Here is a 27,884-nt window from a genome sequence, read left to right on the forward strand (position 1 = left end):
TCACAAAACCAAAAAACAGAACAAATGACCAAAAAGTTTGAAACAAATACAAAAATACAAACAAGTAAGCAAAAAAGAAACACAAATATTCTTTACCAAAATTTGAGGCACTCTCTTAAAAAATCTAGTTTTCCTGCAAAGGCTGATGCTTTTTTTATCAACTCTACCACAGGGAGGATTTCATCCACAAAAAGAGGGATTCAGGTAGCATAAGCTTCCAGATAAGACATCTGATGGAGGAGCTTTTTCTTTTCTGAACGATGTTTCTTTACTTATTTTCAGTTTTTCAAAACCAGGTAACTTGACAATGGCTTCAATTTCAATCTCAGATCCCTGAAATGCACTGGAACTGCTGCTGCTTTTGAAGTCCTATACCTGGGGGAGGGTGGGGGGAATATTACCTTGCTGTAATTTCAGGTATTCAGAGAGGTTCAGAACAGCGTGTGCCTCTTCACAAGGCCACTTATTTTTGTTACACCAAGCACTTGCCAGGAATGAGCCTAAGGAAGTCCAAGCAGCAGCAGTACAAAAGAAAAATGATAAAGATCAACAGGAAGCTGTGTGTCTTGGTGCATTCCCTGCAGTTCTCCGGTCAGGAAACTGCACAAAAGAAAGGATGGAGCACTGGTGAGATCAGGCATTTGCACATCTTCCAAGCTTCACTCCTACATTTGCACCCCAAGTCCAAACCCATTACACACATCACTTTGAAGGCAGGTTCCCTATGATTTTTGCCATGGAAGGAACAGCTCTATCTTTCTAACCAGCAGGTCAGGAGCCTCCCAGCTCCAGCAGCCCATTTCCACACCATCCTGCAGGCTCTGCAGCAGGGGGTGGGGAGACATCTCCTACTCGTGTGTGTGTAATTCCTGTGTCTGTCAAACGGCTCTGACTCCGGATGAATGCACATCAAAACACATCTTCAGGCACACCCGGGTCTTCAGGCACATCTCAGCAGAAACAAAGAGAAATTACAGCAAAATGTAAATAAATTATTTAATATTTTTGGCCAAAGTGTTGTCCTGCAGTCACACTGGGTTGGTATTTTTCTATAAAATTGGAATTTTCATGTGCAAGAGCTCACCACAGTCTCCTTTCCAGTTTTTGTCAGCTTCCAGTTGCTTTTCCCCCTCTATCAGTTTGGCTAGGAAGCCCAAAGTAATCAAATCTCTTGGTGCCCTTCCATTTGACAGCTTCCTCTTCCCCTGACATTCAGAAATGCTGAGGGGGAAGGTATTTTGAGCTGCACCAAATGCATAGCTGGAAATGCCAAATGAAACACTGCTGTAATTCTGATGTGTGATGCACAAAGCCTTTCGCTTTGGGAGATGTTTCAAAATTAAACACAGTGGCCAGTCTAACTCATAACTGTTTATTGTAAATCACTCAAGAGTTTACACATCATTAATGGCAAAATAACACTTTTAAAACACCTGCTGGATGAAAGACAGAATAAAGACAACTCTTTTATATTATATGGCATCATCTGAAAAACAAGAAACAGAACAAAAAAGAAACCATTTTATTTTTTTTCCCCCACTTTTGCATCTTTCCTGAAAATATCTGGGCCTGAGTCTCAGTTATCTTCAGATCCCTGCCTTGCCCAGGGCGTGGGGCTGTGTGGCTGGGAAACAGGCACTCCCTCTCTGAGGGGCAAGGCAGTGACCTTCTTTATAAATGAAAATCATGCCCTCTATCTTCAAAAGTGCTCCAGTGCTGACAGTACAAAGCCTCTCTCCTGCACTGGCTAATATCTAACACAAAGGGCTATATGTCCCATTAAATCCACATGCCTTTTTTTTAATATTTTTTCCTTTTTTTCTTTTTTTTCTTTTTTTCTTTTTATTTTGGTTAAGCAAGGCAACTGTTAAAATTCAGAAGCTACATAACTGTCTTTAATAATTTTGCTCAGAAACTAATGGATGTTGCATGCAGCTGAAATATTAGTACAGGCTCTGACTTAAAGGTCAGTTTTCTAAGACCCACTAGTCAAAGGCAGAAAAAGAAATTAAGAGGCCTCTTGTGCAAAAGGAGCTAAAACATGCATGCATCGATGGCCATGACTGATTAGAATATGACTTAGGTCTCCCAACATTGAAACCGAAGCTTTATTTGGCTTAAGACATGGTTGAGCTCTATACATTTACAATTACAATGTATGTGTGACAACAAAGGAACCACCTCAATACAGCATCAGTTGGTATTTTGGCCTGTATAGAGACTAATCTTCAACACAAAAGCCTGCTCAGCAATAAATGGTTTTCATATTTAGCAAAGACAGCGGTGCACTGGGCTGGCTAACAGGGCTAATGAAAAGAAGAAAGCAGGTTTCCAAACTAACATCTAACTAAATTGAGGGTGATTTTTCCCCTTGGACATACTGGTTTTTGTCAGTGGTGTTACTGTCCTTTCCACGAGTATGCAGCTGACACAGCACACTGGGCCCTGCCCCATCCCCCCGAAAGATGCGCCTCAAAAGCATTTTGGATTAGCAGTAGGAACAAAAATCTCCCCTAACTGCACTTGGAAAGGACAGTTAGTTCCTTCAACCTGCCAACGCTTACCATGAACAAGCAAATTACAACGAATCTCAGACATGAACTACAGTGACTAAAATCAAACCTCTCTCCCGTTTAACTGCAATATTAAATAATATATAACATTTTTACACTTAATAGTCTTAAGTTCAGACATAAGACAGCTAATAACGTAAAAAAAAAAAACCAAAAGCTGCGGCTGAATCAGTTTCTGTGGAACAAATTCAGCCCAACTGATCTGGAACAAAATATTGATTTAACCCAGAGGTAAATCCACCACAGGCACAGGGTTGCACACACACACCCAGCCAGCCACGTGGACAGCGGCGCCGGCACAGCGAAGCGTCACTCCTCAGGCACTGCCATCTCCAGTCCTTTCCTTGCGAGCCTGGATCATCTCCTTGGGAGCCTGCTTGCGGTCAGTGACCAGCCCCAGCCAAAACATGAAGTCAATGAACCACGTGGTGGGGTTGAACTTCAAGCCCAGCTCACTGGCTGAGTAGTCGAATGGGAAGGTGTGGTGGTAGTTGTGGAAACCCTCACCTGGAGAACAGAGAGGGAGTTTACAGACCTCGTGGCTGGCACTTTTGTCAACACAGGAACACGCTCGGCTGCAACGCTTCTACACCCACTTCCCAAGTCTTGCATCCAGTGGAGGTTGTGCTCCTCCCCAGGCCTCTGGGGCAGACCCAAACCAGACTCCATTTCAGTGGGGCTTTTCCTCCCAGTAGGAAGGGACATGTCCCACGCCTTATGCCCAGGGAAGAAAATCACAAGTGCTTCAAGAGGGGAGACACCCAGCTGGGTGAGAAGTGGGGTCACTCACTTCTGCTGCACTATCTGCTGAGCAGAGGCTGCTGCTGGGTGCTAACACCTCCCTCCCCAGAGACTATATGGTGTTATTCCAACATGGGCACCATCAGCAGAACAGGGCCACCTTCCTCTAGGATGCACAAGCCCCAGCCCCCTCCAAACCCTGCCTCCAAGAGCCACAGGCACCCAGAGGCCCAGCCAGGGTGAACCAGGCTGGCACACCACTCCGAGCGTGCAGAGCTGTGCCCAGGGCTGCAGCACTCACCAATGGCTCCCAGGGTGACCAGGGTGTTCTGCCTGGGGTTGATGTTCTTGTCATAGGGGCGATTGCCATACATGTGGGCAGCGCTGTTGACCAGCCAGGTGACATTCAGGGAGATGGTGTACCTCAGGATGGAGGCCAGGAAGTAGGCATTCCACAGGCTCTCGCCCCACAGGTACCACGGCACGAAGGTGGGGATCACAAAGCACATCAGCACAACGGAGCTCTTGTAATACCTGCAGGAGTTACGAGGTGAGGAGGAAAAAAAGGAATGCAGAGTGAGACCCGTCTTGTTGGTGCCTGTATGGCAGGTTTAAAATAGAGCCCTGCTTTTGTTGAGTTTTCTGGAAGGGATGAGGAAAAACAGGGTTTGGTGTGGCTAGCACAGACCTTTCCCATGAGAATTATTCTCTCTCTTCTTCCTGCGTTTTATAAATAAAGTTTGGATGTTATTAAAAACAGTTTCTTGGGATGTGGATAGTTCAGGCCTGGCCAATCAGGCCTAGGGGGAGGCTTCGAACTGACCAATCTAGGTGACCTTTGAAAAGTCTATATAAGATGGAATTAAATAATAAAACCTTCTTCCGGATGCCACACTTTGAACCTAGACCTTCTTTCTCTGCTAGAGGCTCAACAGTGACAGTTTGGATTTATTAAACAGTTATTAAAGCTCTGCATTTGCTGAAAGGTTCTCAGATAGGAAGAACTGTCATTTTTCTTTGACAAAAACAAACAGTTTTCAATTAAAACCCACAAAGGATTGGAAAAATGTTAATATTAGCAGTATTTTTGAAAGAAAAGAAGTTTCCATGAACACAGTTCTCATCTGTAACACATGAGCTAGTTTTGATCATCTTGTGTATGAAATAAATCAACCTCTTGCTTTGCAAGTTCTTTGCTTGAAATATTTTGTTGTTGTTTGGAGGTTGTGCCTCACATGCTGGGCTCTAGAAGGAGGTCTGCAGCTCTACCAGCCATGGTGGAAAGAGAGCATTCCTCAGCTCTCTCACAGAACTCTATCCTCACTTATCTGAGCTAAGGCCCTCCGAGGAAACAAGTTCCCTTTCTTTGCTCCACCAAAGATAACAAATAATTGCCCACTCGTATAACTGACTTCAGATAAAGTTTGCAAACCTCTCCAATTCAAGGCCAAGATTGAAGCAGAGCTGGAGGAGAAAAATACTTTACAGTCCAGAAAACTCCTTCAAAGTTCAAAGCCTCTACCACTCTGGGGAGATAGACTAAAATATGAAAACAGCTTATCAGGCACCAAGTAAAACTATTCTGCAAAATGCAAGAAGCCCAGACTGAAGTCTTGAAATCTCCCATCTGAACAAGCATTGAGTACATTGTCTCCCTTTGACTGAAACATCCACCTTGGAGTGAGAAACCTCCTTACCTGGAATGCAGGGGAATCAATGCCTCAACACATGCTTGGGGGACAGTGCTGCTTTCTCCACATGAAAACTTTGTAATGGAGACACTTCACCTGTGAGCTCCTCTCTCACATCCCTTGCAGGATTATTGCTCCATTATTCACAGAGGGGAGGTTTTGCTGTCAGATGTGCCTGGAGCAGTACTGTGATTTCAGCTGAAGTGATGTGGTTTTAAACTGACTGAGTGGTGCCTCGTCCACAACTCAGCAGCACTACTACATTCAGCAAAGCTAACAATTTTGGCCTTAAAACAAAACGTGACAAGAAGGATTTATTATAATTTTTACTGATCTGACCTGCTAGATTTCCCATGCTGTCAAAAAAACCCCAACACTGCAACCTAGTAGAAAGGAGAAACCTGAATTCTGATTTCTAGATAAGGGACAAAGTCCTAAATCCAAATCCAGAGCAAAGACATTTGCTCAGACAAACATACTTTTTCACTACACAACCTTTGCAGCATGACCAAAGCAGTACAGCCTACTTCTCATGGGATGCTGTTGTCTTGGAAAAGGTAATAACCAAGAAGAGGTGCAGCAATCTGCAAGGGAGCTGTTGCAAACAGGCACTGCCAGCTGAGGAACGAGCAAAAGCAACCATATGTGGAGGGAGCTATTCCTCATTACTGGAAGATTTCCATTATGAGGGTAATATTTTGCATTAGAGAAATCTGTGCACTCGCAGAAAAAAAACCTGATTTTTGGACTCAACTGACTGCTCCCCTCACTCAGAAAACACACAGAAATGGCCTTAAGCAATTTTCCAAAGTGCCTGGATGAAATGCTTGCAAGCAGAAAGTGTTCTTGTGCCTAAAACACAGGTACTCAGAGAGAGCACAAAGGATGTTGCTCAATTCCCAGCTCTCACACAGTGTGGAGCAAACCCAGCTAGCACTGTGCTAACCCTCAAGGGAGATAATTAATCCTGAATAGAATGGCAGCCTCGGGAGAGGAGGCACTTGGCCTGCACTGGCCCAGGGTGCCAAAAATTACTTTGCAGAGTGAAATGTGCACTTCCGTGTTCAGGCAATTAGCGATTGCAGAGTTTGCTCCTATCATCAAAGAAGAAGGCCAAGATCCGAGCAACTTCTGCCACAGCTGTTTTCATAACCAGCCCTGGCTTTTTGGGAGAGCAGAGGGACAAGGACAGGGTGAGGACAAGTGTCAGCCACATGGGAATAGTGGGGGCCAGAGGGAAGGCAGCGCAGCACTTGAAGCCAAGGCGGCAGGGACATTTCGGGGAAGAAACGGAAACGACGAAAATAAGGAACGAGGATAAATAAGGATCTCTCCAGCCCCAGCTCCCATCAGGACGCAGCGCTTGCACTCACTTTCTTTGGAACCTGACGACAGGGTCATCGAGCAGGTCGGTGAAATCCAGCTTCCTGCCCTTCTCGATGACGTCGCGGTGCTTGCGCACGAAGAGCCAGCCGATGTGGGAGAAGAAGAAGCCGCGGCGGGCGTTGTGAGGGTCTGCGTCCGTCTCCGAGTACTTGTGGTGCACGCGGTGGTCTCTGCTCCACTCATAGATGTCATTCTGCACAAAAAATGGGGTGGGCTGAGAGGAGAGGGCCAGGCACTACAAGCTCAGTCATCCCACACACAGTAACAGCAACAAGTGTCTCTCTGATGCTCCTCAGAAAAGGCTGCTGGCTAAAACAGGCAGCTTTGCGGCCAGCCAGCCCATCACACCTCTGCTGACAGTCCCCACACAGAACAGGACCTGCTCTGGGAACTGGTGACACAGACTGGACAAGTCTCAGGGCTGGAAATGGCTGTTGCAGCCTGGTCCTGTGTTCTCCCTGGGTATTTGCTGTCCGAGTTACCATCATCTGTCTGCCCTGGGTGTCTGAGGCTGGGCTGCAGGGACTGGGTACACACATGTTTACACTGTTGTTTTAATTCTGTGCTATGGAGAATTGTGTATATTTATTTTCAGGGGAGTACTGTACAGAGGCTCTCACTTCTGGCATCCTCTTTCTCAGCTGGTTCCCTCCAGGCACAAACACAGCACTGAAAATGGGACAGAGCTTGTGGATCACTGCAACTACTGTAGTGAACAGCATGACACTGAAATGCCTTATGGCTGTAAATGGAATCATGGGGATTGCAGGGAGGAAGGGCTGGACCACAGTTTCACACTTGGATCCATAAAGTTCACTCAGCTGAAGGGAATTCAGCCTCCCAGTTTGCTCTGCAGGATGCACTGGACTAAACTGGTGGCATTTGCAGTGGTGCTGAGCTACTAGTGCAGGGCACTATAAGAACATTCAGCACTCACAAACCTCAGGCCACACACTCATCTATGACTTGAATTGCTCAACACCAGCACCAAAACATGGAAATGTCACTTGATGCTCAGATCCAAAGGAACATGATCTTCAATCAGAGAGTTCTTAGCAGAGGGTGCTATTTCCATCTCTGCACAGTCAGGGAGGTACCCAAGCAGAAATTCCCAAGGAAGGAAAAGCTTGAGTTACTCTTAGGAACAGCACCCACAGCTACCAAGCACAGCAGCTTTGCCCCCAGCAGAACTGAGCAAACCATTTGCAGTGTCTCTGAAGGAAGAGCAGGACACCACCCATCTGGGCACTCAGTACACCCCAGGACACAGCAAGCACTGGATAATGACAGTTGTGCATGCCTGTATTTTGAGAGGCAAAAGCCCTGTGCTGAAAGCACTGCAGAAATCATTGCTCTTTCTTTCAGCTATCAACGTTTGAGAAAAAGCACTGAGGGAACTCTGGGAACAACTGCAAAGGGCAGCTAAAGAATCCAGCCCAAATGGCTCCACATCCAATTTCAGCTTTGCAAAAATGCTCTCTGCCTGCAAGAGCACACCAGGGACAAGTGAGGAACAAAAGCCCTGGAAACATCTCTGCTACACTGCATTCAGTTGTGCTCTACTGTTGCCATGTAATGAACACAATGATGCTGGCAGTGGGCTGGGGATGAGGGGGACTTTTTTTGAAGCACTGACCCATCTAAGACATTGAGAGGAGGCAGCAAAGATCAGCCCCTTGCCAGTGCTCCAGTGTGTTGCACCTTAACTATCCCACTGCATGAGAAAACAAAGTAAACTGCAAAAAAGCAAAGGAAGTCACCAAAGTCCTCAATGAGAACAAGGGGAGGCTTCTACCTTCCTACAGAGAAATCAGAAGGAATGAAAACCTCTTCATTGCTTCAAGTGGCTTCAGTGGGAATATCTATATGACTGGAAAATGTCAACATGAAGTAATTTAAAAATAAAACAGGGTTATGCGAGAAGCACATTTAGAAAAGGTCCTCTTTCTTAACTAGAAATAATTTTTCAAGTGAGACTATTGATCATTTTGTCACAAGAGCAGTTGATAAAGTCATTTGTGGGACAGCAGATAACCAGGAAAAGCAATGATACTGTGAGAAATTGACTCGGCTTTTCATGCCACAGCAAATGCCTGCAGAGCTGGCAAAAAACAAACATGATTCCCCAGATGAAAGGGTTAGGAAGCTGTGAAACAACTGAATTGCATCTAATTAAAAACCACAAAAGCTAAGAGGAAATAAGTCCTGAGGCCAGAACTGTTGACAATGAATACACCAAGAACTGGAGCACAGCATGTGTAAATATGCTCGGAGTGTATTAATAGCAACCATTTTTCAGGAAGACATCCCTTTTGATCAAGTTTTGGGTGAACACAGGGGTGAAATCCCTTCTGAAGCAGAGAGCAACAGCATCATGCTGTGTGACAGTGAAGCAGACATGAGGTTTCATTAGCAGGTCCCTTAATGAACCTGCAGACTGAAACATGCCAGTAGACTGGGCTGTGTGGCAGTCTCTGTGTGCTGACACAGATTCCTGTGCCACCATTCCACACTCCTGCTGTGGGCAGATGCACCCAGCACAAACAGAGATTGTGCCACAGAGGTGACACCAGCCCAGCCCAGCTGAGCTGCTGGCACTTAAATACTAGGAGATCAATAAGCAGGTATTACCTATGTCTGAAACAGACAAGTGACAGCAAGAAGCACAGTCTTTCAAAATTGTGAGAGCTTCATTCTGGATGGAGAGAAGAAACACAGCTCAGCATGCTCCAATCATAAAAAAATCCACAAGGCAACACGGCAAAAATGGCTGCATCTGATGGTATTCCAGAGGGGTACAGCATGTCACAGCCCGGGCAGCATCACGTTAAAACTCTACAGCCAAGTTTGTTTCCCCTGCCCTTCAAGAATTCTGAATATATCCTCATTATTTAGCATCCAGGGATGCTGTATGCATCTCCAATGCTATCTCTTCCTTTCACAGCCAGCGTGAAGGAGATGGACCTGAAAACTCATCCCTCACTGTCTGTCTGTGGTGGTGGAAAGAGCCTTTAAGGGCAATGGATGTCATGGTAATTAGGAGCAGCTTCAGACTACTTCAAACTTTGAGTGGGCAATTTGGCCTTTCATCTTATTTCAGGTATGAAGGGCACAAAGGTGGCTTGAAGCTGCTTTGAAGTACTTCCCTGCCTCAGAACCACGCCGTGTCCTCAGACAAAAGCAGTGACGAGGCCCATGCAGCTGAGAGCAAAATCCATAGCAACAGGGGAGCAGAATGCAATGCAATCCCTGTGTGCAGCCTCACTGCAAGCAGCTCTATGCATTCATTTAAATTACTTGTGAAAGATAAGATCAGCTGTGCAACAGGGAGACAGTACCAGGGGCTTCTCAAAACTCAAACCAGTTGTTGAACACACTCAACAAAGGGCTTGCAAAGCTCTGCAAGGAACCAAGCAGCAGATGGGAAATGGTTCAGAATAAAGAAAGATTACAGTCAAAATGGACACATTTTCATTTTCAAGCAAAAGCATTGTGCTCTTTGTAATGCATAGAGGTGCTAACTAATTAATTCTTTCTTTAAAAACAAAATCAAGTCTGATAAATGAGCAGTACAGAAGTAGATAAAGGGACTCTTCATTCTCTGTCAAGGTCCATTAACAAAAAGTCAACCAACCAGATTGAAGGGAAAAAGCTGAAAACTCAGGGCACAACTCACACATGGTACTTGGTGCCACAAGGGGTTATGGCAGCCAAGCTCAGTAAGTTTAATGTTAGTGCAGGTTCCTGTCTCTACCCTTACCAGCCAGAGGAGGAACAAAATTCACACGGAGATGATCCTGGTTCAGGGCTAACTCCTACAACCAGCTGGGTGTTACACAAGTGTTTCTGTGCTCTAAGACTGCCTACCTCTGAGACAGTAAGCACAGAGCTAGTAACACACTTCTTCGCAAATATATTTGAATTTGGCTGGTGGAAAACACTGCATAAAACAGAGATAAATTAAGATTGTGAAAGGACGCCTGCTCTCCTATCTGGGCACAAAGTCTCCAACTGCCTGGGTGAACAGACACTTGGTTACACAGACCCATTTGCATCAAGTTGGCCCTTATAAAAAGCCTCCAATGTTGTCCTGTGGAGTGTGGGGCCTGACCTGTGCCACAGATCAGCTGCTGGGGTGCTGAGCTTCTGACTTGGTCACGTTCAGCTTGGTCCTTAAGTAAGTATTGCTCCTGCTCTATCTGGTGCATGTTGTTACGTGGATGGTGAGGGGCTCTGCATCCCCTGAGCCAGCAGAATGTGTTACAGCAAATAAATGTCTTTCTGTCGTTCTGCCAGTATTTTTTTTTTTTCTTTATTTTGCTGTTTCTAAGCTGAGGGGATCCCTGCACAGCAGGGAGAGCTGCCTGGAGGCCAAGAATCTGAACAAGCAACACAATCCCACCTGGAAAGCCATGGAGTTAGCTGCAGCCAGAAAGATCCTCAAAGGCAGCTTGGCTTTGTAGGAACGGTGGCTCCACAGGCGATGTGCACCAGCTGTCACACCCAGAGCCGTCATCAGGAAACAGAAATATGCTGAAAGACACAAAAACACAACACAGGGTGTGCCACGGGGCCAGCTGACATTCTTGCTCTCTTGGGTGCAAAGATGCTCCTTGTCCTGCATACTAACACCTGCAGGGAGGTGACATTCTCAGCCCACCTCTGCCTCACACACCCTGTGCCTCAAGGGGACAGGCTCATGTTGCAAGTGCAAAATTAAAACAAGAGCAGATTCAAACAGTAAGAATATTGCAGGACAACTTCTAATTCATTTACACCATCTGCAGCAATGTGTTGCTTAGCCAAGGCTCCCTGCCACCCTACACACACAGAGATATTTTGGGTAAAACAGCCTATTTCAAATACCTAAACAGAGTTACCAGAACAAATAGGGAAAATGCGATCCCCAGAAAGGGGTTTTCTACTTGTGTCTGCACAAGAGTCTGTCCAGCAGGGAACCCTGTTAGACAGGAATTCACAGTCTGCTTTTCCCACTGTGCAAGGTACAACATTTGTCTTTGCAAAAAGAAAACAAATGTATATGTAGGTGTGTGTCTGCTGTGTCCCTCTGTCAACTCCCAGCTCACAGTGCTTGAAATTGCAGCATCTCAGAGAAAATATAATAGAAAGATATTTGGGGAAGTAACAGCAACCATATTTCATGTTGATTGTTGTCACCCCTGCAGACTGAAGAAGCAAATGGACTTTTTCCACCCCACTGGTAGATCCATCAAAAACAGATTTACCCAAACTGCTTTCCATTATGTTCATGGCCAAAATCCCTGTCCATCTCCGGTACAGCAAACCAAAGCCTTTCTCACAAGATGCAACAAACAACTGGAGTCAGACTGGTCCCAGTAAAGATGATGCCTCTCTAAAACCTGCTTTGGATGCCATCACTGAAGAGACAATTCTGATTTTCAGCAGGCTGAGTGCTCATGGTACTCCTGGAAAAGGCTCCTTTGTGCAGTTACGTCCAGTGCACGGAAGTCTATCCTGAAATTAAAATTTCTACCCTCCTGAAGGGAGGTACAGAAATGAACTAAAATAATGAATTCTCTCTGCACATTATCTACAGATTTTGCTGAATTTACAGATTACTCTCAGATCAGTAAAAATGCTGACACCAAACTCCTCACACTCCAGTCTCCACTGCAGTCTTGCAGTTCTTGCATATGCCTTGTTAGAGCAAACGTTTGGACTTGTACAAAATCAGGGAAAAACTATCCTGCCATTTTCTGTGTGTGATGTTGAGCTGTGCAGAAACATCACTAAATAAAGCCTTCCAAATGACTGTAATTGTGGGAACAGATCTGTGACACACAGAATACTGACATTATCCAGCTAACATAAAAATATTAAGGTTAGAGTCCTGAATCATTACAAGAACATATTTTCTGTGGGCTTTATGATTGGTTAACCTCCTGCTAGTCATGGGCTGAAATCTCCCATCTTCAGCAGTTTCTTTGCTTTCTTAAAGCACAAGGGGGCTTTTCTCCCACTTCAAAGCAATAGATCATTTAATTGACCAAGTGCTTCTCAAGGGCATCCATCCATCTTAATCATGAATGATTGCTTAAAGCCAGAATGAAAGATAAATGGGTAGAATGAGATACATGCAATATGAGGATTGATTTTGCTTCCTGTCTCTGTCCAGCATTAAGAATGAGGCTGCATGGTAGGTAACAGACCATATGGAATATCTGCACTGAACACAATCTGGGACAATCCTCTCTGGCCTTTCCAGTCCCCCAGGGACTTGCCAGCCCTAGCCCACTCCCGCAGTGCTCAAGTGATCAAGAAAACAGCTGGGGTTTATACCCACGCAACATGCCTATTTTTTGGCTTTGCAGAGGAGGAATCATAAGAGCAAGAATCTTCCTAATATAAATCCTGAGGGCTGGAACATCCCCAGAAACAAACAAATAAAATTACTCTGGAGGTTCAGTGTCAGAGCAGGAACAAATCCTGTCAGACAAATGAATTGCTCAGTGACAGCAAATTCTGTGACTCTTACAGCAATTAAGGGTGCCCAAAAATATTACTTGACCACTAACTCCCACTGTATAAATAGCCAAGATGACAGATATTTGCCATGTAAGGAATAGGTCTGAAGCTCTCCTTTGCAGAATAAATTAGGATCTCAAACCAAAAATCCGACTACCAGCCATTTGATTTGACATTAATCATGCACATGAGAAAAAAGCCACTGCTTGACTACCTGTCTCCTTTCTGGGGGTGGCAGTGTGTGTAGGGGGTGAATGTCAATGAAACACAGAAGGATTACAGCCAGTTAATAGCAATTCCCCCTTATACTGAAACACCCTCTTAGACCTGTAGCTAAACGGGTCTCCTAAGTAATAGAGTAAATAATATTTATTGCAGGGAAAAGTGGGGGAAAATAAAACCACAAGAAAAGTACCAATGAATAACCTGGAATTCAAACAATTCATGTTATATTTCTTTTTCATTTAGGGGGATAGCTAATGTACAAAGAGGAAACTGGTAAAATAGCCAGATGTATCCTCTACATGTTCCACTAAGGTCTGACAGAAGCATTTCCCACCAGGAGCTCACTCCATAGAGCACAGCACAAGCAAAATGCTTCTGCACTGGAGCAGAGGGAGAACCACTTGAAAGAGGGAACAAAGAGGAAGAGGGGGAAGAGAAAACAGCAGGTAAAGCTGTGCAAAAGGACAAGAGGGACCCAGGGCACAGGGAGAGGATGCAAGAGAGACAAGACACACGAGGTTAAACCACTGTGCAAGCAGGGAGCTGGCGGGTTGCTAGGCTTCCAACATACTGTGCCTGTGCACAGATGCTATTTATGGGAACATGCCAGAATCAATAGGCAGAAGATTTTTATTCAACATTCTTATTAATGACCTGAAACAAAGGCAAACAGCATACTAATTACAACAGTGGATGATGCTATATTTGGAGCAGCAGTGAGAGAGCTAAGAAAACACGGGAGGATCCATGCAGAAACAGGGAAAGTAAGGCTCAAAGTAAAGACAAAGCAAAGTAATGTGGTTTGGGGAGCAGTAATTGGAGACAGGTATCTGCAATGAGGATGAGAAGCTTGGGGAAGCAGAAGCCTGAAAGGAGGATCACCAACAGTTCATAAAATATTCCCAGAGGGCCACATGACAAGGCAGCAAGACATCAGTGTGATTTTGAACAGCAGGCAGAGGTATCACCTCACTGCCACACAGAAGCAATGAAACTATATAAGGCAAATCATTTAAAAATGGATGAGAAATCAACAGCATAAAACATTTGAGCCATCTTTTTCAGAAATACTCATTATGCCCATAGCTGATTTCCAGAAAACATTTACTAAGCCCAGAGCCAAACTCTTCTGAAAATCTCAGTGTCCAGGGAGCTGGCCTCTTATGAAGATATGGTAGATGTTGCCACAGTCTGTATCTACTTCACAGGCATCAGGAAATGATCCTCTCCTCTAAGAGGTTGCTTAAATTGGAGCAGATCTCACCCCCTGAAAATTTCAATTCTGTTTTATGCTGAATATCAAAATTAGAACTTTTCATGTTTCTGAAACCTGGGACAACATTAGAATAATATGTGTTTATCTTTTGAGAATCCAGCACATTACAGATTGATTTTGACTTTTATCTGGTCATAAAAAAAATGAATCAACCAAAAGAAGATGCTCAGCAATCACCGGGCTCACTCTGCATATCTGACCAGACAATGCTGGCTCCTGGAAGCGTGGAGATGACTGGACATCCTTGTTCAGCACAGATGACAAGCAGACACTGTGGGACAGCAGCTATCCACACGTTACCAATGTCCAACACAGCCTAGCTCAATGGAGCAAATCACAATTAGCTCAGAGGGACAATACATCAGGCAGGAAAATAGGAGCAGTGAAACAAAATCCACTGCTCGTTCACAATAGCACTACAGTCAACACACAAACCATCTTTAAAACACAGAATAATGTCACTCAGTTGCTCCCATGGGGTGGCAGCACACGGAGCCTGGCACCAACTCTCACCCAGTGGCTGCAATCCCTGTGCTTGGGTGGCAGGGAGAGGAGGGATAGCAGGGCCAGGAGCAGGGAAGTGAATCAGCCCTTGCCAGCCCCACTGCTGGCATCTCTCTCCCATGTGGCTCCCACTGCCTTCTCAGGGATTTGAACACTGCATTCAACACAGCAAGGTGACTACTTTGAACCTTCACAGGCCTGGAGAGCCATCTTCCTCACAGTTTGGTCTGAGTTGTTCCAAACACAGATCCCACCACAGCCCTTTTTTCCAAACACACGTTGGCACTGGGCAAGTTCTGTGAACCTTTGAGCTTATTTGCATGTTGCAGCATGTAAGAAAAGCTTTCCTGGTCCTGATGCAGACTTGGTTTTAAGTCAAGGGATGACACATCTTCCATCAGCCAGCACTGGGGTGTATTACAGCAAGTGCCAGGAGCAGGGCAGAAACTCCCAGACCACCAGTGCCTCTCCAGTATGAACAATGGGGAAAAACACACGGGGCAAAGTGCTCACCCCTTCAAACAAGACAGATCCCAGGCCTTGTGAAGTGACAACAGTGGCTCACTTAGCCCCATACTTTCTTCTAAGAGGGGGTAAGGGGAGTTGCTATGCAGAAGAGACAAAATAATTAAAAGATAAAATAATTAAAAGATAAATTAAAAAGAAAAAAAAGTAAACACAGTCCAGCTATTGCTGTACTAGCACGGCCTGCACACTTAAATGGTGTGGACTTCAAGATGTGGCATTATGCAGAGAGAGCATGTGAAAAGTAATTACCAAGGCAAGTAATTAGTGGAGGCTGTCCCAGAGTTGTTATCACATTTGCTCTGACCAGGAGGGTGACAGACCTTGGGTCAGGATAGCCACCAAGGGTCAGGGCCTTGGTTTCATGTCTAGTTCTGAGGCTATCAGCCCCATTTAGTCCTGTGCTGGCTGCTGTCCCCTCCTGCCAACCCCTGATGCAAAGCCCCACTCCCAGCCAGCCCACAGAGTTATTCTGTACATGCTCAGGGAGCTGCTCCTTGCTCTTTACCTTCCTGCTGCTGTTTTGGAAAAGCCTTACCTGTTCTCCTGCCATCTTTTTGGGGACAGCTTCAGAAGCACACAGCCCTCTGTTCTGGGGGAGGTCCCACTGCTGGGTAAAGCTGTGCAAAAGGACAGTCCCACTGCTGGGTCATGACATTCCCAGTGCTGTTTAGCCTACAAGAGTTGATGCATTCCCAGCCCCAACCCAAAGTTACACTCAGCAAAGGCTTATATACGTTTTTACAAACACACACTGTGTCTCCAGCAGTTCAAGGACGAGGAGGCAAGATCCCATGGATCCAGGAAGGAGTAATTTCCTAAGATGTGAATTCTAATCACTCTAATGGCAAAGAAAGCCATTAGTCTTTTGCGTGGGGAATTAAAATTAGCAAATGCAAGGGCTGTGCTTCACCTGTAGACATCTGTTACCTCTCCAACAAGAGGGCAGCTGCAGACAGCTGACCTTAAAATGCTGTTCATGATGAAGACATCTCGTGACATGACACCATTTGCTGAAAATTCTCTCTCCACAGTAGCCAGCAAAGTCTCAAGCAAGCTGATGAGAAATTTTAATCTTAGCACAGGCCATTTTCTTCTTCCCTGTATATAAAAGGATACCACAACTTGATTTATTTGTATTAAAAAAACTATTTGAGGACTAAAAATAACAGGGATGGACATGAAATTTTCGTCCATTTCCACACCAGCATCCTGTGCTTATTCAGTCAGGTAAAAATTGCTTATTAGGGAATTTTACTAACCAAATGAGTCAAACCCAAAGTTTTCCATTACGCTGCAAGAACTGCATGAGAAATACAAACAGCAAGTTATTCAAGCACAGACATGCAAAGCTGACTGATTGCCATAAATATGTAACATTCCTGTAACTTCCAGTGGTGATTTTTTTCCTTTCTAAAAATTAAATTACCTCTGAATATCCTGCATCTTCCTTCTCCTCCTCACTCATGGGGTTTTGCTGTTCTTCAGTAGCAGATTTAGGACCAAACCAGGGAAAGCACTTCCAGTAGTGCTGAGTGGTGCCTAACTCCATTCCTACTGAAATTCAGGGCAGCACTGCCACCCATTTCAGTAGCTTCACTATGCCTGGTCTCTTCTGAACTCCTTGGAGATCCCCCACTTCACTACACATGCAGACTGAGGTAAAAGATTCTCTTCTGATTCAACATCAGGGCTCAGACCAAAAATGCAGCCAATAATTTTGTAGTGCCTGGTATGCTTTTGTATGCTTTCATTAAATAATGCCAAGCTTGGGGATACATTTTCTTAAAATGCCATGTCTGCCCTCAGAATGGAAAGTTTTCCTACCCCGAATCAGGCCAGGAGTTTTTCCAAACATCTCAGTTAGAAAAGCTGGTTGTTGTCATGCACTGCACTGGTGGGAGGGCCAAGGTCAACAAACAGCATTCTCAGATGTAGATTAAATGTTAGCTCCCCAGCACATCTCTACTGCTTAACTACAGGGAAACCTTGGAGATCTCTTCCTCCACAGCAAAGAGACACCAGGGAGCAGTAACACACCATTTAACCCACAGTATCCTACTAAAAAAGCCTTGTTTCCTGACCTGGAACTACATTTATTAAGGAGGAAGAAATTTTCACCTTCGTCCCTAAATTGCTGCCAAGAAGAAATGTTGAGCTAGTGCTCTGGCCCTGGGATCTCTGGGAAGGAAACATTGCTCTGCTAGCCAACCCTCTGCTCACTGAGCCTTGCTAACTATCAAAGGCTGGCATCAAAAGCTCCTTGGGCTGGATTCAAACAAGCAGATGAGAATTAAAAAGCACTGGCATGCAGCAGCACTGATTCCCTGGGCTGCCCACCATACAGGTCATGCCAGCTCTCACGGGGAGCTGCGCTTTCCTGTGGAGACCAAACATGTGAAATCTCAGGCCAGAAAGTTTCATCTAAAATTAGATCTTCACATCCCCTGAGCGACTCTAAATTGAGCCAAGAGAGAAAGAGATAAGAGGAAGCACATCAAAGGCAAAGGGGAAGCAGAGTTTCAGAGCTGCAAAGATGATTTCTGATGCTGCCCTGCTCCTGCCCCTCTGTACCGTGGTGGAGCTCCAGGAGAAGCCATCTATCACATCCCCTTGGCCCTGCCATCACCAGCTCATGAAATCCAGGCTGGCTCTGCCTGGATGCACATGCCTGCGTATGCATTTTCAGGAACATTCCCCAGAGCCAGCACTTTTGGCTGAGTATACAAAAGACTTTATTCCGGTTGGAATAGCAGAAATGTTCATATTGACAACTTCAGCCAGTGTGACATAAATAAAGCCAATAGAGCAATGGAAATCAGTGGCTGACAGCAATTATTCCAGCTGATGCTAGAACTCCCCTAGGAAGGAAATACAGATTCCCTAAACTCACCAGCAACTGAAGATTGCCTTAAGATGTCGAACAGCTTATACATATTTTTAGATCAAAAGAGAAGGCTGAGAGATGCTTTGGTCTCTCTGAAATTTTTGATGCTTATGTGTAGCCTGTCTCAGCTCAGATGGGTCCTGCGTCATCACAAAACCATGGGCAGATTTCACTTCTCTCCCAGTGACCTCACTGCTGTCCTCAATCCGCACACTGACTCGGGCTCTGGTGGGTTTTAAGTGCTCTATAAATGCCAACACAGAATTAATGCCAATTTTACCTCTTTTTTTTCAAGGACAGAGTAAGGAAACAGCATGGTTAAGCCATTAGCACAGCACCCCAGAGCCTTGCATTCAGCAGGCAGCTCTGCCCCAAGGAAGAAGGTTTAGTTATTCTTGTTTAGCATCCCTGTCCAAAAAGGGACAAAGCCAAAGGTTGCCCTGTGCAGAACCAGGTACATGGCAGGGGAATGCCCTGCTCTGACCCAGTGCTCTCCCAGTGACCACTGAAGCAGAGATCTGATGGGTTTGACTTTTCAGGACTTCACAGCCCAGATGTTTCCTTCTGTATCACTGCAGCTCACCTAGACGCTTTGTGTCTGCTTCACTTATATGCCATCAGCTGCTACACCTATTCCTCTCCCTTCCAAAACCAAACAGAGCTCAGAGAAAAATCTGTTGCCAAAAATGGCTTCTTCCAAACTTCACTCCTGGCAGTTTGAGCCTCAGAGTTGGGCTGCAAGCATGAAACCTCATTAAAATTAGAAGGCACAAGCCCCTAACTGACTCAGTAGGTCAGGTTAGACGAGGAGACCTTTGTCTCCAGTGTGGTGGGCAGGCTGGTGCTCCCCAGGGGCACTCACCAAATGTTTGCTCCCCCAGTGACTCCTCACTGCATCCCTCCAGCACAAACAGCTCTGCCCCAGCCCAGCTCTGCTCCCCCAGTGAGCTCTAAGCACTCTGAACATCCTCTGAGAAGCCACTGTCCAAAAATGTGTCAAGAAAAATCCTCCAGAAATCCCTATCCCCTGGCACTGAGATCCCTGCACAAGAGGGATGGCAGGCACACAGGATTCCCAACACCAGCATCACAAACAGCCTTCCCCTCTTTTTCACATCAGCTTTGCTTTACTTAGCACAGTCATTGTTAATGTTTCAGCTCTCCAGTGGGGCAGCACATTTTATTGTTAGCCTACATGGTAAAAACAAAATCTGATCACAAGGAATTGCGTGGCTTCAATTATAACATCAGTATTAGTTACAAGTGCAAGTGTGACTGCAGGGAGGGTAGGTGGAGTGGCAGAGATAAGGAGCCATGTTAAATTCAATACAGTCACTCTCTTGAGACTTCTCCTGCAGAACAGTCCATCCTGACTCATCCACTGGAACTTCTCAGAGCCTGTATACTGCCATCCCCACCTGCACACGTAACCACAGATAAACAGCCAGAGCCAGAAATCCCTGGTGACTCCCCAGAGCTGCCTGTACCAGCTCAGGGGCTGGTGTACCATGGCTAAAGAAGGCACTTCATGCTTTTGTGGCTTTTGGCTGTGCTTTTGTGTTTGCCACAGCCAGCTCTGGGGGTGCCAACAAACCTTGCCTTCATGGGGCTGCTTTACAGGGATGCCTCTTCAAGCCCACAATGCCAGGGGCAGCCCAAATGCTGACAATCCTCCCAAATTCAGACAGGGATTTCTACCTTTGCTGGATCCAGTTGTCATCTCTGTCCTCATCACGCAGATCAAAGGGAAAGAGTGCTTGAGGTTCTTCTGGCTTGCCTGCAGCATGGGTCAGAGCAGCCCAGCAGTGCCTTGTGCTGGGTGAGCATCCCAATGTCCAAACACAAACAGCTTCCCTGCTCAGGAACTCTTCAGGAGTGCCTTGAACCCACTCCTGAGAGCAACAGGACCAAAGGATCACAGCATGCATCCGGGGCTCAGCACACACAGGGGAATTTTTTCCCCATTCCTTTGTCATGCTCACAGTGCCCACGTGATGTGCAGCACACAGGACAGAGGCAAACAACACAAGAGCACCATTGCACTGGGGATAAGATCAGGATAAGGAACAAAACACGTACAGCTGAACAGTGTGACAGACAAGACCTTAAGGAACCACCTCCAGCAACAGTTAAAAGAAGAGGGGAGTGAATACTGGGGAAAACATCTGAGAGGCAGGAGTGTCCTCAACAGTAGATCATCTCAGAGCAGGATTCTGAACAGACCCAGGAACACCCTCATGTGAATGTACCCATCCATACCTGTTCACAACCAGGCCGTGCAGGGAAGTGGTGGAGTCTCCATCCCTGGGTGGATTTAAAAGATGTGCAGGTGTAGTAGTCAGGGATGTGGTTTAGTGGTGGACTTGGCAGTGCAGGCTAATGGTTGCTTTTGATGATCTTAGAGGTCTTTTCCAAGCCGAGTGGCTCCGTGCTGCTGTTCTCTCTGTGCACTGTGTGAGGGTGTGTTCCCCAGCGCTGCCATGGACACAGCTCACACCATTCCCAGATGTGTTACAGCCACCCCCAGCTCCAGGGCTCAGCCCATTTTTAAGGAGAGAAACACTGTTTAGAAAAGACTTTGTCCTTGTCAGAGAGGATGGGAGTTCAGCTCTTGATGCCAGGAGGGAAGGAAGAAGCCAAGAACTTGGCTATTAAGAGTAACAGCTGTAAACCATGCTTTCAAATGGGCCAGGGGAGGAAAAGCCAATCCAAAACTTCTCTGGAGACAAGAAAGGCTACTCCCCTGTGCAGATGTGCACCTCAGAGATGGAATTACCATTCTGATGCTCCACCTCTTCTCCACTCATCATCAGCTGCTGTCTTGAACTGCTGAAAGCATTGTGCAACTGAGGGCTGATGGACAACAAGGCCAGACTCCTGTATGGCACAGAAATCTCCCAAAGCTGCTCCCTGCTCACAGCTGGGGCTGTTCTGAGAGGCAGCAGACAGGAGATCACCCTTGAGAGTAAAGTGAGGAAAGGTCCTTCTGGTCATTAAGCCCTTCCCACTGAGTATCCAAGATAAATGCATTTGTTCCCTATTTCCTGACCCAAAAACTTGCCTAGAGAAATCACCTGAGCATAACCACTCTCTAGAGCAGCAGCAGGAATGACAGAGAAGTTCCCACCAAATGTCTCCATTCCACTGTGTGTGAAACAGAGACAATATTTCCACTCTCCTTCATCCACAGAGCTACCAAGGGAAACTTCCCTGGGGTTAGGATTTTTGTTATTTACAGCTGTCTGAGCAGAGTTTCCAACGCCGTGCATAGAAATGGTTTGGGACTAAAACCAGTTAATAACTAAAAAGCCAGCAGGTGGCACTCAAGAATATCCAAGACTTTGGAATCATGCAGGACCAATAAAACTTGCATCTGCAGTGCACAACAGCAACCTGTGCCTCATTACATAGCTCTGCTACCTACCAGGCAGCCTGAGAAACAGGCGATAACCCAAAGTGCTAAGAACACAATTGCTTTAATCTCTTTTACTGAAGGGATCCAGGCATCCCAGGCAGGACCCAGACTCTTGCCTGGGAGCAGTTTGCATCCCAGCAGGGCTGCAGCTGGGCAGCACCACTGCTCTGTCTGCACTCCCAGCCAGGCAGCACTCCTGCACGGGGAAAGCTGTGGATAATCATGGCACAGGGCCTACCACGGCTAAATATGAGCAATCTGGCGCTCTCAGGAGCACTAAAACGTCTCCTAAATGCTGCTAAAACAACAGCAAAAAGCCTCTCCTCCTCTATGAGCACCATTAGGGCAAGGCCATCCTCCTTCCCAAGCCCAGGCAGCAGCCTGTGAACTAACATCTACTCATTGCTCAGGCAGCTCTGCCAAACACATCCTGCTGATTTGGGATTTCTGGGTGGCCATGCTTGTGCAAGTTTTCCAAGTTATTTCAGCAGCCTGGAATAAAAGTTTTTAAAGCAGGTAAACAGCTCTATCTTTTTTGTAGCAGCTCTATTTCCTAAAATTAATTTGGCTACTTCAAGGATTCCCTCACAAGCCCTCTGTGAAGACTAAAAAGCACCTTTTTCCAAACAAAATCTGAGAAAATCACGTGATCCCCCAGATGGAATCTTTAAGGAGTTATCATGAGCCCACCAAAAGAAAGAGCGAGCAGCTGCTAGCATCAGGCCCTGCAGGGAAACATGCTGGTACTTCCCCCTGTACAAGGATTTCAGTTTTTCAGTTTGCTTTCCTAAACCAAAACAGATAAACCTCACTGGGACTGCCACAGGGTGGATCTGGCTGGAGCAAGGAGGTTCCTGGTTAAGAAGCATTATTTAATGGCGTGCTACTATCATAGGGGATGAGCTGAGTATATTTTCCTCCCAAGTGCCCTCTGGAAGGTGGTGCAGCATGTCCAGCCCAAAAGAGGACAACAGCAAACCACAGCCCCAGCTGGCCACAAGCACCCCTTTGCACAAGTTCACTCCTGGGAAATCTGCATGCTTGTCCCACCCAGCCCCATCAGCAGTGCTTCCACCCTGCTTCAGCTCCTCGTGGAGAGAATGGTGATGCCTCCCCTTCAAACCTCCGTGGTGCTGAGCACTGGGGAGAAGGCAGCAGGGTCTTCTCCACACACCCCTGCACCAAACCACAAGTCAGGCTGGAAAAGAGCAGGGAAAGAGCTCCCAGTGAGCCTGGGCTGCTGCAGCAGGGGACACTGCAAATCAGCTCAGCTGCTTGCATGGCTGTCCCATGGGCAGAGCCCAGGGCTGCTCAAAGCCTCTTGGGTCAAGGCAGCTCCCGGCTCATGGAAAATTTTGACATGAGTAATTTCATTGGTTTTGTTCAGCTTGGAATGAAATCAAATTCCACAGAGACACCGGGATGGCCCCCAAAGCCTGTGTTTTAACCAGCTTATCTGTACATCCCTTGAAAGATAACCCAATTCCCGGTTTGGCACCAATTCAAATCCCCAGTTCTGCACCACCCAGAATGCTGTTTGGGATCTCCTGTGCAACCCTAGCTCCACGTGGGGTGTGGGAAGCTGCAGCACGGGCCTCAAGGTGCTGGTGAGGGAGGCAACAGGAACAGAGGAGCACAGATAATCCTGAGTAAACAACCAGCTGAGCCTTCCTTGGCAGCATTTTCCCATTGTCTATTATGTACAGCTGGACAAATGTCAATAAATTACCAATGGAAATGAGCCCTGCCGAGCAGGCAGCTTGGCTTGAACAGCTGTTTTCTAGGTGGCACAGTGGCATTTCAGCTCCACTTTGCAATCAGTGCTGCATCAGCTGCCTCCGGGGGTGGGAAGGGAAGGAGGAAAGCGAGCCCTGCACAGAGGGAGGGTTTGTACCCGGCCTCCCCCAGGGGAGAACACAAGGAGAGGTGGATAACTTGGGGGAGGAGAAGGTAAAAAGCCAAGCAGGCAGTGGTGAGTCATGGGAAGCTGTCGGCTTCCTGCCAGACACCACGGAGGTCACAGCCAGCACTGGCATCCCACTCGCAGCACACTTGTCCCTGCAGCTTGTCCACAGGGGAGCAGCGGTGGGGAACACAGAGCAGAGCAATGCAAGGGCTTGCACAGGACCACTGGGAAGCTTCCCGAGTCCCAGGAAGGCTTGGGAAGAGAAAGGGAACCATGGAGGGATGCACGAAGGCTGCAGCTCCTCCATCTGCACCCTTGAGCGTACACACATCCGTGCACTACCTGACACTACACTCCACATCCACCCAAGTTTGCCAGCATGCCAGCCCTGCTCCTAAGGCTGGCTGGCAGCCAGCGCCCACAGAAAGGCAGTCTCACAGCTGATCTGCACAGGGAAGGAGATGTGGAGATCTGGGAAGGCTCAGGGACGCATCTGATCGACACTTCTTCCTTCCAACACAGCTTTACTGCTTGGCTCCTTGCACAGTGAACAGAGGTGAGTTTGCTAACTTAAGCAAAGCCACCTTTTTTATCTACCCTGAGTCTCTCAGAAGGACCTCAAAAACAGGTCACCAGCGTGACAGCAAGCTAATTTGTCTGATATATCCTGCAGGAGAGTGTGTATTTTCATGTTGCTCACCACTTCTGAGGGGAGCAGGACTGGCAGCAGGCAGAGCGGCACGTAGTGTCCAGCTGTCCAGGACAGCTGGAGCCAGTGCACTCACCCCCTGCTGTGGAGCCCCTGTAAAAACCACCCAGCAAACTCCTGTAAAAACTCTGTGGTCTGCTTTAGGCTGGCTGTTAAAAATAACCATGTCAAGAAATGAGAGGCTCTTACTTTCTGAAGGAAAGGCATTAAGCTGCAAAGTCACTGAGACCTGTTTATTATTTAGCATCTGTTTAATCTCAGCTAGGAAAAAATACCTTGGAGGACAGTGGGCTGAATTGGTAATTCTGTCCTTCAACTCCAGCCTCAGGGATTTTTGTAATTAAGCACAGTGAAATCAGAGATGATTTCAAATTGTCTTCTTGGAAAGGCAAAACAGAAGAAGAAAGCCCACCTGCCTGCACACAACAGGACCTAAAAGGATTGAAAGCAGATCACAAGCTGTGTGTTTTGGCCACACAGCTCCCACAGGCTCTCCTGGTCTCCCTGATCGTCAAGCTGTGGCCAAGGTAAACTATGAAATCAGCCTGAACACAACCGGGAATAGGGAGGAGAGAGGAGTAGTGCTTACAGAAGGAAACTATGCAAAACACAACCACCCCACAAAGCTCTTCTGGTCATGAGCAAGCCAGGTGAGGGATTGTGCAAACTAGGCAGCCAGTCAAATGCTGGTGCCCTCCAGGTTCCCAGAAACTGAGGATGGTAATTGACAGAAAGATTAATTTCCCAACTGCAAGCAGCAATGGTGGCGATTGCTGGAGGTTTAAGACAGACTGAATATCAAAAGCTGAACCTGTGAAAAAAAGATTTAGGACTTCTTCAAATAGAAGGAATAAACCTGACTTCTAAAGCATTTAGCTGGGTCTTCTGAAGAGTCACCTCACACTAACGATGACAGCCTAACAATCCAAATTCCATGTCTGAGTTTCTGCAGCAGAAACCCTTCTTTCCTCTGTACTAAAGAGTCACAGGCTTATATCCTCCACTCACCCAACAGCTCCCCAAAGCAGGTTTTTTATCCAAGAAATTGCATCAGCTGTAAGCAGCACTCAAGTTTTTACCCTCTCGTCCACCGAGATTTACATGACTCAATACACAGTTCAGCCTGCTGAATAGCGATGCTGACATTCACCACCTATTTGGTCTCACAAATCCTGACAAGCCTTGCACAATACTGCAGTGTTTCTATGTAGCATCTTCTCCCAGCATCACTCTCCTGTGGAGACAAGAGGACCACAGTGTAGAGAACGGAAGGAAAGATGCTATATTTCACATTCTCTTTCCAAACCGAATCCTTGGCTTTTCACGGCTAGCAGGACAGACACTGCGAGCCATCTCACCTCAAAAAGCACAGCCGGGCTCATCTTCTCTGTGCCAGCACCTTACGGCTCTTCCTCGACTTTTACATCTTCCCTAACGCGAAGATGTATCACCGTCCGCAAGAAACAAACGGCGAGCTGATTTTCCACTCCCGAGCGGAGCAGAGAAACGTGGATGTTCACAAAGTAACAAGGTGAAACAGCAAAGGGACTGCCGGCGCGTCCTCTCTCAGACCTTTAAACCGAAACACCGGCGCCTGGCTGGCCCTTTGTAACTAAAAAACCTGATCAATGTAACCGGAGGGAGGGAGAGCGCCTCCCGTTTCTACAGCAACCGAGGGCCCGGCGCGGCAGGCGCTGGCATCCCGGGAGCGGCCAGTGGGGGGGCTGGGGAACAAAAGCCACGGCGCCGGTAAACACGGGGCGGACAGGGATCCCGAGCCGCGCTCGCTGCCCCGCGCTGCCCGCAGCCCCCGCCCCACCTGTAGCGCATCCCGCACTCACCCCAGAGCAGGGTGAGGATGTGCGCCCGCGGCACCAGGCTCAGCGCGTAGACGGCGCCCAGGTGCAGCAGCCCCATGAGCACCACGTTGCGCCAGACGATGGCCTGCCCGCCGCCCGCCGTGCCCGCCGTGCCCGCCTCGCCGCCCGCCGCTCTCCGGGGCGCGGCCATGGCTCCGGCCGGGCGCTGGGGAGCGGCGGCGGCCCCGGTTCAGCGCGGCCCCGCGGCGGCTACGGGCGGCCGGGACGCGCCGCCGCCGCATCTGTTGCTGCCGCCGCCGCCTCCATGGAGCCGCCGCGCCGCCGGCTGCGCCCCGCACCGCGGAGGGGACGGGCGGGGGGCGGCCGCGGGGACCGCATAGCGACAGCCAATGGTGGCCCCGGGCCGCCCGCTCCGCCCCCGGCCCGGCTCCGGCAGCGGCTCCGGCAGCGGCTCCGGCTCCGCCCGCGGCCGCCTCTCGGCGCGCCCCCGCGGCAGCGCGCCCGCGCTCCCTGCCCGCACAGTCCCTGCCAGCACAGTCCCTGCCCGCACCGCCGCTGCCCGCACAGTCCCTGCCCGCACAGTCCCTGCCCGCACAGTCCCTGCCCGCACAGTCCCTGCCCGCGCTGCCGCTGCCCGCACAGTCCCTGCCCGCACAGTCCCTGCCCGCACAGTCCCTGCCCGCACAGTCCCTGCCCGCACCGCCGCTGCCCGCACCTCTCCTCCCCCGCTCCGCTCCCGCCGCCTGCCCGGCTCCCGGGAGACGCGGGTTCCGGCGGCGTGTAATTCTGGAAGATAGTGCCATCAAATAAAAAATGCCGCCGGCGCTAGGGGGGAGCGGATGTTGGAGAGGTGGTTGGTAAAGTTTGCCTGTCTGGGGCGACAAGGTGGGCACCGAAAACAAGCTCCCAGGCAGGCGGGAGGATATCTATCGGCAGCGCCCACGCGAACCGAGAGCTGCCACACTTGTTTGCTCCGTCCCACCGCCGATGGAGCGGCGTTCTTCTAGCGCTCAGCTGTGGTTTCGTGGGGCCGCCTGTGTCCCCCTGTGTCCCCCTGTGTCCCCCTGTGTCCCCCTGTGTCCCCCGCGTACTGCAAGCTCTGCGGGAGAGGACGGATCCCAGGGTGCTGGGGATGGCAGGGTGGGCGCTGTTCATGGAGAGCTCACCGATGGCAGAGAGGTGACCCAGAGGAGTGGCAGGCGGAAAGCAGCTCGCTGTCACTAGCGCGGTGCTTCACCTGCCGCGGAGCAGGAGCATCCTGCACAAGCAGCGTACAGAGGGTTTGAGCCATTAGGTGGGAACCAGACACCGATTCCAGATAAAACGTTTGCCTGTGGTGCATTTTGTTTTGTTTTGAATGCTCCTGGGAGGACTGGGGGGAAGGAGGGAGCGGCCCAGGAGTGCCAGCAGCCCTCCGCCTGGGCTGGGACCGGATTTTCCATGATTTACAGCCTGCCATGTCCTTCCATTGCTGCGCCAGGACCACAGAAGGAGCTGATTTAACTTGCGCTGTGCATTCCTGCTCTGACCTCCTCCGGCTGCCCAAGGTCAACTATCAGGCTTATTTCAAGTGTACCTACTACTGATCTAATACGTGATACTCATTTTCCTGTTTGGACTCTGCAATCTGATGTTGGGGCAGGCAGGAGAGAGGACTCCATCCTTCAATGATTTTTCCATGTCTCGGTGCCTGAGAGCACAAAGAAGCCCTCATCCCTT

At 48.0% G+C, this 27,884-nt stretch overlaps 1 protein-coding gene across 1 annotated transcript; it reads right to left on the reverse strand.

Annotated features, from left to right (window-relative positions):
• Window positions 1-1,358: 1,358 nt before the first annotated feature.
• SCD5 (stearoyl-CoA desaturase 5) lies at window positions 1,359-26,513 on the reverse strand. The gene is made up of 5 exons (XM_085058106.1): window positions 26,187-26,513; window positions 10,794-10,924; window positions 6,379-6,584; window positions 3,616-3,848; window positions 1,359-3,080 (listed from the first exon to the last, which is right to left on the reverse strand). Exons 1-5 carry the CDS (start codon window positions 26,353-26,355, stop codon window positions 2,890-2,892), a joined length of 930 nt encoding a protein of 309 aa, XP_084914232.1. The 5' UTR covers window positions 26,356-26,513; the 3' UTR covers window positions 1,359-2,889.
• Between the last annotated feature and the right edge of the window lie 1,371 nt (window positions 26,514-27,884).

The sequence above is a fragment of the Lichenostomus cassidix genome, chromosome 4, assembly GCF_008360975.1.
Source record: "Lichenostomus cassidix isolate B80296 chromosome 4, HeHo_3.0, whole genome shotgun sequence".
NCBI classification, from domain to species: Eukaryota; Metazoa; Chordata; class Aves; order Passeriformes; family Meliphagidae; genus Lichenostomus; species Lichenostomus cassidix.